Raw genomic sequence first — 14,279 nt, forward strand, 5'->3', positions numbered from 1 at the left:
TTCATATGTGTTACCACAAATAGGCACTCAGTGGGTGGGGCTAGGATTGGGGGCGGGACTTAAAGTGTTTTTTTGTATATTTTTTTTTTTTTTACTTAAATGCATGAATTTGGGGCTAAAATTTATTTTTCCAAATAGGTTTCATTAAAAATTTTGCATTGTTTGGCTTTTACAGGTTCTATGTTTCACTGTACATCCAACTTTCATAATGATCTGTGGTTATAAATCAGCTAAGAGGTGTCCAGAATAAAACAGATAAAAGATCTACACGCTATCTAGTACACCTGTCGGAATTTTTATTTTGGACACTACATCCGAAAACATTTTTTACCCCCAGTGAGAACCATTCAGAGACTCCATTGGCTCTCACTGGGGTGCCGGCTCCCATCAGTTTCGCGACAAATCCGATTTCCTTACAATCAATTGCTTCATCTCTAATTGAGACTAAATTAGAGTTGAGCAAAAAGATTCCCAGCACCGGGCCCAGTGGCCTCATCATTAGTCCATGACTACCAGACCAGAGCATTGCAAACCTCCTACTTCCTAGCCAGTCCTGAGAAGTAGAGGCGTCTGGCAGATCATCAAAACAGCCGCTGGACCAGGGTCTTCCGAATCGTTTTGCGCAAGTGAATCTGAAGCCACACATAAGAAGCAATGTTTCTTTCTGTGGTGCCCGGGAGTTTCGCCAACTCTTCCAGTAGCTCAGGAGGTCTCCCTTTTATCCCAAGAGTGTTATCAAGTATGTGACAACATACCGTATTTTTTCGGATTATAAGACGCAAATTTCTTCTTAAAAAATTGGGAGGAAAATGAGGGGTGAGTGATAATCCGAATGCAACTTACAGGGAGTTGGTGGAGATGGGTTGCAGGAGGCAGGCGTTGTGCTGGGGCCTGAGTGGTGGGCTGTGCTGGGGCCTGTGTGGTGGGTGGTGAGGCAGGGGCATTTTGAAAATGTCAGGGGTGCGGGGTTCAAATAATGGCGCCCGGAGGCGGCACGTGCACAGATGGGCCTATCGGCTCAAGATCTCATCTGCACACGCGCCACCTGAGCCCTGTTAATCTCCCAGCAGTGGACTTAAGGAAAATGGAGCTCGGAGGTGGTGCGAGCACAGATGAGATCTCGACTTGTCATTGAGTTGATAGCTCAATCTGCGCACGCGCCAACTCCGGACACCATTTCTTTGAAGCCCGCACCACCAATAGTTTCTGGAAGTTGCCTACCTCACAGGGTCTGGAACACTCGCCTCCCGCACTGCCCACAACATCGACCTGCTCCACCACCACCCCTGCCTCCTGTGTCCCTGCTCCACCACCACCCCTGTCTCCTGTGACCCTGCTCCATCACCACCTCTGCCTCCTGTGACCCGGCTCCACCACCACCCCTGCCTCCTGTGACCCGGCTCCACTACCACCCCTGCCTCCTGTGACCCTGCTCCACCACCACCCCTGTCTCCTGTGACCTGGCTCCACCACCACCCCTGCCTCCTGTGACCCGGCTCCACCACCTCCCCTGCCACCTGTGACCCGGCTCCACCACTACCCTTGCCTCCTGTGACTCGGCTCCACCACCACCCCTGCCTCCTGTGACTCGGCTCCACCACCACCCCTGCCTCCTGTGACTCGGCTCCACCACCACCCCTGCCTCCTGTGACCCGGCTCCACCACCTCCCCTGCCACCTGTGACCCGGCTCCACCACCTCCCCTGCCACCTGTGACCCGGCTCCACCACCCCTACCTCCTGTGACTCGGCTCCACCACCACCCCTGCCTCCTGTGACTCGGCTCCACCACCACCCCTGCCTCCTGTGACTCGGCTCCACCACCACCCCTGCCTCCTGTGACTCGGCTCCACCACCACCCCTGCCTCCTGTGACTCGGCTCCACCACCACCCCTGCCTCCTGTGACTCGGCTCCACCACCACCCCTGCCTCCTGTGAACCACAACTGTTGCCATCGTCCCCCGGTAAGAGGCCACCGGATTGTAAAACGGACTTCATTTTTTTTCTCTAAATTTGGGGTGCGTCTTATAAACCGAAAAATACATTCAATTTGTAATAAAAAAAAAAAGGTGCCTGGTGTTTGACAGGTCTCTTTTTTTCCCCACTTTTTCTACATCTTGTGATTCTTATCATTCCTCCTACAAAGATGGAGAAGACTGATTTCTACGGCTGAGGAGGAATAAAAGCTGGGGTGAGGATGACTATACTGGTCCATCAGAAGATATTCTCGTGGTCCTAGAGTCCAACACAATTTTGATAAACTAATATAAAAAGGCTCTAAATGTCCATTCAGAGGTGACTTTGGGGCCACTAGGGTCTATTTCTCATGGCCTCAAATTAAAAGTGAAGGTGTATGGATAGCGAACCTCATTATTTTTGGTAGCCCAAACAGTCCTAGTCTGAATATACATGGAGCAAACATTAGCTGGGGTTGTAGGCCCTGGATGAGCTAGCATGGAGGCCTCGAGCTCATGCTCTTCTACTTCAGAAGATGAGGTAGATAGGCTTACGATGTTGTTAGCATTAGGTTTCATAGATATCGTTCCATATAGTTCTTCTCCTCTCCGTACAGTGAGGTAATCTTCCAGGTAGAATACAGTTTGCTTCCAGTGTGTATATGGAGCATCTGGGGCTGAGGAGGACAAGAAAACGACATAAACATCAACATGATATAAAAAAATATTTATTATAGAAAGTACCTGAAAACAAACTAAAAAATCAGAGTCTAAACCGGGTGAGATTTAGGAGGGGTAAAGGAAATTTGGACAAATCGATCAAACCCTCATATAGTCTGGAACCTCGTCCCCACCTGACCTTTATAGATGGAACATATGAGAACAAGTATGGTACAGTTGAAGCCAGAAGTTTACATACACTATATATACAGACACATCTGCAGGTTTTCCCTCCACTCTCTATACAGACACATCTGCAGGTTTTCCCTCCGCTCTCTATACAGACACATCTGCGGGTTTTTCCCTCCGCTCTCTATACAGACACATCTGCAGGTTTTCCCCTCTGCTCTCTATACAGACACATCTGCAGGTTTTTCCCTCCGCTCTCTATATAGACACATCTGCAGGTTTTCCCCTCCGCTCTCTATAAAGACACATCTGCAGTTTTTTCCCTCCGCTCTCTATACAGACACATCTGCGGGTTTTTCCCTCTGCTCTCTATACAGACACATCTGCAGGTTTTTCCCTCCGCTCTCGATAAAGACACATCTGCGGGTTTTCCCTCTGCTCTCTATAAAGACACATCTGCAGGTTTTCCCCTCCACTCTCTATAATGACACATCTGCAGGTTTTTCCCTCCGCTCTCTATAAAGACACATCTGCAGGTTTTCCCCTCTGCTCTCTATAAAGACACATCTGCAGGTTTTTCCCTCCGCTCTCTGTACAGACACATCTGCATATTTTCCCTCCGCTCTCTATACAGACACATCTGCAGGTTTTTCCCTCTGCTCTCTATAAAGACACATCTGCAGGTTTTCCCCTCTGCTCTCTATAAAGACACAGCTGCATATTTTCCCTCCGCTCTCTATACAGACATATCTGCATATTTTCCCCCTCTGCTCTCTATAAGGACACATCTGCAGGTTTTTCCCTCCGCTCTCTATAAAGACACATCTGCAGGTTTTCCCTCCGCTCTCTATACAGACACATCTGCAGGTGTTTCCTTCCGCTCTCTATAAAGACACATCTGCAGGTTTTTCCTCACTATCTGATATGAAATCAGAATAAACCTTTACTGTTTTAGGTCAATTAGGAACCAAAATTATTTCTTTTTGCCAAATGCCAAAATAATGAGAGAGAGAATGTTTTATGGTATTTTTATTACTTTCTGCAAAGTCAAAAGTTTACACACACTAAAGAGTGCTATGCCTTTAAACAATATGGATCAAAATGCTGTGGAGAGAAAAGCGCACATAGGGTCTTATCTGGCAAACAATGCAGGCTTAGAAAATGAAAACAGGTGCTCACCTATGGAAGTTGTGACAGGCACAACTCCTATGTATGCAGAAAATGGTCAAGCAGCAGCCCCGATGATGCAACAGGGAATCATGAATGGATAAGAAAGTCGGGTTTAACACTGCACTAAAACCATGAAGCCAAACGATGTGATGAATTCTTTGCTATATTTTCTTTATTTAGGCCAGGTCTACGCGTTTCAAAGGCATGTCCGCCTTCTTCATCAGGACAAAGGAAAAAACAGCATGATACCAATTGCTACTTGGGGATACATATATATTGAAAAAGAGGCTCCACACCTACACAGGTGATGTCAGTCAGGGAGTGGCTGAACATCACGTGTATGAATAACAGAAAGCAGTGGAGAAAAAAAATGGAAGAAACAGAAAGAAGAAAAAAAAAAAAAAAAAAAAAAAAAAAAAAAAAGGAATTGGAAGGGGTTAAAACAGAGGGGTGTACGCATATGTCTGTAAAAAATTTTTTGCTTTAATAAAAAAACAAATGTAAAAAAATGTGCTTTATTTATAAAGCTTGCGCCTAAAAATACATAAAAATATAATGTCAGGTCGCTGCCAAAACAATCAGCAAGAAGGTGCAAAAATATATCAGCAAGAAGGTGCGAAAATATATATATGTATATAATACTGGAGATGATCCAGCAGTAAAAAAAAGGGGGGTTTATGCTTTAATAAAAACAAATGTGCTTTATTTGTAAAACTTGTGCCTAAAGATACATAAAAATATAGTGTCAGATCGCTGACAAAAACAATCAGCAAAAAAGTGCAAAAATATATATATGTATGATACTGGAGATGATCCAGCAGTGAAAAAAAGGGGGGTTTTTTTCGAGGTACAAAAATGTGAAAAAAAGGGGGGGTTGGGACACACGGGTTTTTGCTTTAATAAAAAACAAATGTAAAGAAATGTGCTTTATTTGTAAAGCTTGCGCCTAAAAAAATACATAAAAATATAGTGTCAGGTCGTTAACAAGACAATCAACAAAAAAGTGCAAAAATATATATATATGTATAATACTGGAGATGATCCAGCAATGAAAAAAAGAGGGTTTTGTGAGGTACAAGAATGTGAAAGAAAAATGGGACACACGGATTTTTGCTTTAATAGAAACAAATGTAAAAAAATGTGCTTTATTTGTAAAGCTTACGCCTAAAAATACATAAAAATATAGTGTCAGGTCGCTGACAAAACAATCAGCAAAAAGGTGCAAAAATATATGTATGTATGATACTGGAAATAATCCAGCAGTGAAAAAAAGGGGTTTTGTGAGGTACAAGAAAGTGAAAGAAAAATAGGACACACGGGCATAGGGAAAAAAAAAAAAAAAAAAAAAAAAAAACTCCAACGTGCTATGTGAAGTGCTGAAAGGGGTGAAATGAGTTCAAAGCGTGGGAAAAAAATTTTATCTGCGCATGCGTGCGCATGAAGGAGCAGGGTGAAAAGAATTCATGTCGGCATAGAGAACGGGCTGGAACAAAATACAGTGAGTGAAAAAAGGGGGTAGATCAAATATGAAAAGAATAAAGAAGATAGTTTCTGGAGAGTGAAACAAATATAAAGATCAAATATAAATATTGATCTTTATATTTGTTTCACTCTCCAGAAACTATCTTCTTTATTCTTTTCATATTTGATCTACCCCCTTTTTTCACTCACTGTATTTTGTTCCAGCCCGTTCTCTATGCCGACATGAATTCTTTTCACCCTGCTCCTTCATGCGCACGCATGCGCAGATAAAAATTTTTTCCCACGCTTTGAACTCATTTCACCCCTTTCAGCACTTCACATAGCACGTTGGAGTTTTTTTTTTTTTTTTTTGTTTTTTTTTTTTTTTTCCCTATGCCCGTGTGTCCTATTTTTCTTTCACTTTCTTGTACCTCACAAAACCCCTTTTTTTCACTGCTGGATTATTTCCAGTATCATACATACATATATTTTTGCACCTTTTTGCTGATTGTTTTGTCAGCGACCTGACACTATATTTTTATGTATTTTTAGGCGTAAGCTTTACAAATAAAGCACATTTTTTTACATTTGTTTCTATTAAAGCAAAAATCCGTGTGTCCCATTTTTCTTTCACATTCTTGTACCTCACAAAACCCTCTTTTTTTCATTGCTGGATCATCTCCAGTATTATACATATATATATATTTTTGCACTTTTTTGTTGATTGTCTTGTTAACGACCTGACACTATATTTTTATGTATTTTTTTAGGCGCAAGCTTTACAAATAAAGCACATTTCTTTACATTTGTTTTTTATTAAAGCAAAAACCCATGTGTCCCAACCCCCCCTTTTTTTCACATTTTTGTACCTCGAAAAAAACCCCCCTTTTTTTCACTGCTGGATCATCTCCAGTATCATACATATATATATTTTTGCACTTTTTTGCTGATTGTTTTTGTCAGCGATCTGACACTATATTTTTATGTATCTTTAGGCACAAGTTTTACAAATAAAGCACATTTGTTTTTATTAAAGCATAAACCCCCCTTTTTTTTACTGCTGGATCATCTCCAGTATTATATACATATATATATTTTCGCACCTTCTTGCTGATATATTTTTGCACCTTCTTGCTGATTGTTTTGGCAGCGACCTGACATTATATTTTTATGTATCTTTAGGCGCAAGCTTTATAAATAAAGCACATTTTTTTACATTTGTTTTTTTATTAAAGCAAAAAATTTTTTACAGACATATGCGTACACCCCTCTGTTTTAACCCCTTCCAATTCCTTTTTTTTTTTTTTTTTTTTTTTTTTTTTTTTTTTCTTCTTTCTGTTTCTTCCATTTTTTTTCTCCACTGCTTTCTGTTATTCATACACGTGATGTTCAGCCACTCCCTGACTGACATCACCTGTGTAGGTGTGGAGCCTCTTTTTCAATATATATGTATCCCCAAGTAGCAATTGGTATCATGCTGTTTTTTCCTTTGTCCTGATGAAGAAGGCGGACATGCCTTTGAAACGCGTAGACCTGGCCTAAATAAAGAAAATATAGCAAAGAATTCATCACATCGTTTGGCTTCATGGTTTTAGCGCAGTGTTAAACCCGACTTTCTTATCCATTCATGATTCCCTTTAAACAATATGGGACAGCCCATATGATGACGTCATGTCTTTGGAAGCTTCTGATAGGTTTATTGGCAACATCTGAGTTAATTAAAGACACACCTGTGGATGTATTTTAATGCACACCTGAAACACACTGCTCCTTTATGTAGCATCATGGGAAAGTCAAAAGCTGCGATTAATCCCTTATTACCCTGATTGCCACCGCACCAGGGAAAATCGGGAACAGTTGGGTAAAGTGCCTGGATTGTCGCATCTAATAGATGTGGCAATTCTGGGTGGCTGCAGGCTGCTATTTTTATGCTGGGGGGGGGGGGGGGGGGGCAATAACCATGGGTCTTCCTAGTCTGAGAATACCAGCCCCCAGCTTTGGGGCTTTATCATGGCTAGTTATCAAAATTGGGGGACCGCACGCCTTTTTTAAAATTATTTATTTAAATAAATAATTAAATAAAAAAGTTGTATTTGGTTCCTCTTAATTTGATACACAGCCAAGTTAAGCATATAGCTGGGAGCTGCAGCCTGTAGCCGTATGCTTTATCTGTGCTGGGTATCATAATATGGGGGACCCTTTGCTATTTTTTTTTAATTTATTTTTACTGTACGATATAGATGACCATAGCGTCTGTGATTGGTTGCAGTCAGACGCTATCACACAGCCTGGGGGCGCGTTTGACTGCAACCAATCCCAGATGTCAATGGGCGGGGGAAGCAGTGCATATATAATGAAGGTAATGAGCAGCTCTTTAAGTGAATGAGCGGCCTGGAAGCAGTTACAGCAGCACTGGAGCCTCGGTAAGTATGAAACACTTGCTTCATTCTTATTTTCTTTATTTTTCCTTTATTTTTTTGTATTACCCGAGTGCCGATCCCAGATCATTAGCCATAATTCCCTGAGAATTCCAGGCCAGGGATCCAGCACTTTGGTATGTTTGAAACAGAGCAGATCCGGACTTTTACAGTTCCGGATCATCCCATCACTGATGATTTTGTGATACTCCGGCGGGAGATGTTAATGCTACATGTGTCTTTGTGTGGTCATCTAGTGGTAGAGATGTGAACTGCGACCGTCTAGTGGTGCCTCTATGTGGCCATCTAATGGTAGGGATGTGGACTGCAGCAGTCTAGTGGTGCCTCTATGTGGCCATCTAATGGTAGGGATGTGGACTGCAGCAGTCTAGTGGTGTCTCTATGTGGCCATCTAGTGGTAAGGGTGTGAATTTTAGCCTTCTAGTGGTGTCTCTATGTGGCCATCTAGTGGTAGGGATGTGAATTGTAGCCTTCTAGTGGTGTCTCTATGTGGCCATCTAGTGGTATAGATGTGAATTGCAGCCTTCTAGTAGTGTCTCCATGTGGCCATCTAGTGGTAGAGATGTGACTTATAGCCTTCTAGTGGTGTCTCTATGTGGCCATCTAGTGGTAGGGATGTGAAATGCAGCCTTCTAGTGGAGTCTCCATGTGGCCATCTAGTGGTAGGGATGTGAATTGCAGCCTTCTAGCAGTGTCTATGTGGCCATCTAGTGGGAGATGTGAAATGCAGCTTTCTAGTGGTGTTTCTATGTGGCCATCTAGTGGTATAGATGTGAATTGCAACCTGCTAGTGGTGTCTTTATGTGGCCAGCTAGTGGTAGGGATGTGAATTTCAGCCTTCTACTGGTGTCTCTATGTCGCCAACTAGTGTTAGGGATATGAATTGCAGCCTTCTAGTGGTGTCTTTATGTGACCAGCTAGTGGTATAGATGTGAATTGCAGCCTTCTAGTGGTGTCTCTATGTGGCCATCTAATGGTAGGGATGTGGACTGCAGCCGTCTAGTGGTGTCTCTATGTGGCCATCTAGTGGTAAGGGTGTGAATTTTAGCCTTCTAGTGGTGTCTCTATGTCGCCAACTAGTGTTAGGGATGTGAATTGCAGCCTTCTAGTGGTGTCTTTATGTGGCCAGCTAGTGGCATAGATGTGAATTGCAGCCTTCTAATGGTGTCTCTATGTGGCCATCTAATGGTAGAGATGTGACTTGTAGCCTTCTAGTGGTGCCTCTATGTGGCCATCTAGTGGTAGGGATGTGAAATGCAGCCTTCTAGTGGAGTCTCTATGTGGCCATCTAGTGGTAGGCATGTGAATTGCAACCTGCTAGTGGTGTCTATGTGGCCATCTAGTGGTAGGGATGTGAATTTCAGCCTTCTAGTGGTGTCTTTATGTGGCCAGCTAGTGGTAGGGATTATTATTATTATTATTTGTTTATAGAGCACCATTGATTCCATGGTGCTGTACATGAGAAGGGGTTACATACAGAATACATACACAAGTTACAGTAGACAGACTAGTACAGAGGGAAGAGGACTCTGCCCTTGCGGGCTTACATTCTATAGGATTTTGGGACAGTAGGTGCGGAGTAGATTGGGGGATGGGAATTGCAGCCTTCTAGTGGTGTCTCTATGTCACCAACTAATGGTAAGGATGTGAATTGCAGCTTTCTAGTAGTGTCTGTGTGGCCATCTAATGGTAGCGAAGTGAATTACATCCTTCTAGTGGTGTCTCTATGTTACCAACTAGTGGAAGGGATGTGCATTGCAGCCTTCTAGTAGTGTCTATGTGTCCATCTAGTGGTAGAGATGTAACTTGCAGCCTTTTAGTGGTGTCACTATGTGGCCACCTAGTGGTAGGGAAGTGAATTGCAGCCTTCTAGTAGTGTCTCTATGTTGCCAACTAGTGGTAGGGATGTGAATTGCAGCCTTATAGTGGTGTCTCTAAGTGGCCATCTAGTGGTAGGGATGTGAATTGCAGCCTTGTAGTGGTGTCTCTATGTGGCCATCTAGTGGTAGGGATGTGAATTGCAGCCTTATAGTGGTGTCTCTAAGTGGCCATCTAGTGGTAGGGATGTGAATTGCAGCCTTATAGTGGTGTCTCTAAGTGGCCATCTAGTGGTAGGGATGTGAATTGCAGCCTTCTAGTGGTGTCTCTAAGTGGCCATCTAGTGGTAAGGATGTGAATTGCAGCCTTCTAGTGGTGTCTCTATGTGGCCATCTAGTGGTAAGGATGTGAATTGCAGCCTTCTAGTGGTGTCTCTATGTGGCCATCTAGTGGTAAGGATGTGAATTGCAGCCTTCTAGTGGTGTCTCTATGTGGCCATCCAGTGGTAGGGATGTGAATTGTAGCCTTCTAGTGGTGTCTCTATGTGGCCATCTAGTGGTAGGGATGTGAATTGCAGTCTTGAGATTGGCATATGTTATACGGTATGAGTTCTTAATAAATATAATATAACTAATGTATTTGAGACTCTTATAAGGCAGCTCTCGATTGTGATTCATAGAGAGGGGGGTCCCCAAAAATTACTTTAAGAATTATAGCCCAAATTTCCATAAACATTGATATTTTTACCATGTGTTTAAACTATTTTTCTGCACCGAGTACATTTTCTTTGGAAGGACAGTCATCCTGATCTGTATTCCAGACGCAGGTAATATCTAATTTAGAACTTTAGACGGAGGAGATGACAGGGGTCTTAGGAAACAAGCCTCCAAATATCCGTGTCTGCTCCTTCCCTAATATTGTAACAGCTTGTAAATTGAAACTGAAAACCTTTTTCTAACAAAGTCTTTCTGTAGAAATCACATTATTGAAATGGGGCCCGAGTTAAATCACTTACACGAGAATTGAAACCAATCACCGAAAAAGTGTTTTTCTCTCCAGAAATTCGTCCGGAGCTTAAAACTCACCCTGGACAGAAAATCCGGGGCTAATAAAACGGTAACGGATAAATTGGGCTACAGAAGATGGAAATATTTATTAGGCACTTACTTCAGAAAGTTCTATAACAAAAATGATTTTTCTATAAATGTATATGGTTTATTATATAGCACACATGTATGGATCTCTTTACACTAAGGCCATGTTCACACGGAGAGTTTTTTTTCTGCAGCCAAAACTTACCGTCTTGGCAGTAAAAATGCAAGTTGTGAGGAATATGCTGAGAGATATTATTAAAATTTTGACAGTCAATGGTCGGTCAGCTGTCACTGTTCATTTGCACACTCCCCTGCCCTCCAGCAGTGATTCCCCCAGGTCTAGTCACCAAATGGCCAAGGTGACAAAATCCAGCAGTGATTCCCCCAGGTCTAGTCAGCAAATGGCCAAGGTGACAAAATCCAGCAGTGATTCCCCCAGGTCTAGTCAGCAAATGGCCAAGGTGACAAAATCCAGCAGTGATTCCCCCAGGTCTAGTCACCAAATGGCCAAGGTGACAAAATCCCATTAAGTCCAAGAAAGTCAGCAAAGCCCCCTGCTGACCAGGAGGAAGGGTGGTCCGGCCAACTCAGGCTCTTACAAGTTTTACAACCGAACTTCAATCAAGAATCCAGACTGGAAGGTGCCGATGAAAGAGTTACAATATTGGGGAGTGTGTCGCTCCCACAAATTAGGCAAGCATATTTCCAGGTTCCTGACAGCAAGATGCACGTCACACATATTGCCGCTAAATAGTAAAACGTGCGTAGCAGTCGATAATTATTAACTGGCTGTAGGTAGCCCACAGACACCCCCCCCCCCGAGTTTTCTGTCTATGGATAGATCAAATAATAACTGGAAATATGATGGGTATATCATCCATGTGGGACGCTCAGTGGCTGAGATATGGGAAAACTAAAAATAAATATTTTCTCTGGAAGGTAAGAGGCAAACCCATGTCCACCCGCTACTGTTGACTAGTTAAATCCCGCTGTCAATCTCTGACAGCTGGTTTTAACGAGCACCGGCGGGGGAGAGCGTCATTGCCCACTGACCGGACACTGATGGCTTGTCATGACAGCCAGACATTGGTGGACATACCATTGGTACAACCTGTGTGGCCACACAGGAACCCAAGATGTTAAAAGGCTCATCTCTACCCCCAAGGCAGGTGCAATTTTGCATTTTTATGAGTTTTTGGACTCCAAAGGGCCCATATACTGTTTTTGCACGGGCCCTTTTCTGTCTGTGCCCGCCAGTGCAGCCAGGAGTCACTGAGGACCCCTGTGTCTGTCATATTGTAGCTCCTATGAGCGCCGGCGTTCATAGGAAGACTACATTTCTGCTGTACACAGTGATATTTACCAGCACAATATGGGGCAGAATGAAGGGTGCTAGTCAAAAAGTAAAACTTGTCTTGCAAAAAACCCCAAGCCCTCACATGGCTATATTGACGGAAAAATAAAACGTTTTGGTTTTTGGAAGAAGGGGAGGAATCGCCCAAGGGTGAAGGGGTTAATGACCTATCCTAAGGAGGGGCCATCAATGTTAAAGTAGTACTGAGCACCCGAGCATGGTAGTGCCTGCTCATCACTAGATACGAGTACTGAGCACCCGAGCATGGTAGTGCTCGCTCATCACTAGTTATGAGTACCGAGCACCTGAGTATAGTAGTGCCCGCTCATCATTAGTTACGAGTACTGAGCACCTGAGCATGGTAGTGCCCGCTCATCACTAGTTACGAGTACAGAGCACCCGAGCATAGTAGTGTCCGCTCATCACTAGTTACGAGTACTGAGCACCTGAGCATGGTAGTGCTCACTCATCACTAGTTACGAGTACCGAGCACCCGAGCATGGTAGTGCCCGCTCATCACTAGTTACGAGTATCGAGCACCTGAGTATAGTAGTGCCCGCTCATCATTAGTTACGAGTACTGAGCACCCGAGCATGGTAGTGCTCGCTCATCACTAGTTACGAGTACCGAGCACCAGAGCATGGTAGTGCCCACTCATCACTAGTTACAAGCACAGAGCACCCGAGCATTGTAGTGCCCGCTCATCACTAGTTACCAGTACCGAGCACCCGAGCATGGTAGTGCTCACTCATCACTAGTTACGAGTACTGAGCACCCGAGCATGGTAGTGCCCGCTCATCACTAGTTACGAGTACTGAGCACCCGAGCATGGTAGTGCCCGCTCATCACTAGTTAGGAGTACCGAGCACCAGAGCATGGTAGTGCCCACTCATCACTAGTTACAAGCACAGAGCACCCGAGCATGGCAGTGCCCGCTCATCACTAGTTACCAGTACCGAGCACCCGAGCATGGTAGTGCTCACTCATCACTAGTTACGAGTACTGAGCACCCGAGCATGGTAGTGCCCGCTCATCACTAGTTACGAGTACCGAGCACCCGAGCATGTTAGTGCTCGATCATCACTAGTTACGAGTACAGAGCACCTGAGCATGGTAGTGCCCGCTCATCACTAGTTACGAGTACTGAGCACCCGAGCATGGTAGTGCTCGCTCATCACTAGTTACGAGTACTGAGCACCTGAGCATGGTAGTGCCCGCTCATCACTAGTTACGAGTACTGAGCACCCGAGCATGGTAGTGCCCGCTCATCACTAGTTACGAGTACTGAGCACCCGAGCATGGTAGTGCTCGCTCATCACTAGTTATCATCTTTTCCTCCAACAAAATCTTAAGATGTTGATATAGATCTACTTCTAGGTCATTGTAATTTAACTTTAGAAATTATTACAAAGCATACTTTTATTTTTTGCTCCCTTAAGAATGAAATATATTTTTAGAATGGAATTTGTTTTATGCATTTGTGTTGTACTTCAAAAGAATGTCCGCCGTATCTGTTCTCTATATATTAAGTGGCTGTGGGTTGAACATGAAAAAGCAAAGTGCTGAATAATTAAAATTACTGATTATCCCAGTGCAGAATCTAAATACACTCAGAGACATGCACTCTACTGGGAGTACCAGCTTTGATCTGTGCCCTTATTTTGGCTTAGATAAAATGCTAAACATTTTGTATTTCACTTTAATCTAGTGTTAGATCTAGCACCAAATATTCTGCGATGTTTTTATCACAATTCAATAGAGAATTTGGGGGGAAATATTTTAGATTTTTTTTTACATTTGTTGTTTAGTTTAAAAAAATAAAAATAGTATGGGGTTCGGGGTCAAGTTCGGATCTCCACTGACTTTTATGAGATTCGGGTCAGGTTCGGATCTTCATTGACTTTTATGGTATTCGGGGTCAAGTTTGGATCTCCATTGACTTTTAAGGGGTTCTGAACCAAGTTTGGATCTTCATTGACCTTTATGAGATTAAGTTTGGATCTCCATTGACTTTTAAGGGGTTCTGAACCAAGTTTGGATCTTCATTGACCTTTATGAGATTAAGTTCGGATCTCCATTTACTTTTATGGGGTTCGGGATCAAGTCCGGATCTTCACTAACTTTTATGGGGTTAAGTTTGGA

General features: G+C 43.3%; 1 protein-coding gene across 3 annotated transcripts in view; it reads right to left on the reverse strand.

Moving 5' to 3' along the window:
• The window catches only part of PRMT8 (protein arginine methyltransferase 8), a 220,606-nt gene that overhangs the window by 465 nt on the left and 205,862 nt on the right, over positions 1-14,279 (reverse strand). For all 3 annotated transcript variants that reach the window (XM_075344263.1, XM_075344262.1, XM_075344264.1), the window contains exon 9: positions 2,509-2,630. In XM_075344263.1, coding sequence (XP_075200378.1) covers positions 2,509-2,630 — 122 coding nt within the window. The remainder of the gene's footprint in view (positions 1-2,508; positions 2,631-14,279) is intronic.

This window comes from Anomaloglossus baeobatrachus, chromosome 4 (genome assembly GCF_048569485.1).
Source record: "Anomaloglossus baeobatrachus isolate aAnoBae1 chromosome 4, aAnoBae1.hap1, whole genome shotgun sequence".
NCBI lineage: Eukaryota > Metazoa > Chordata > Amphibia > Anura > Aromobatidae > Anomaloglossus > Anomaloglossus baeobatrachus.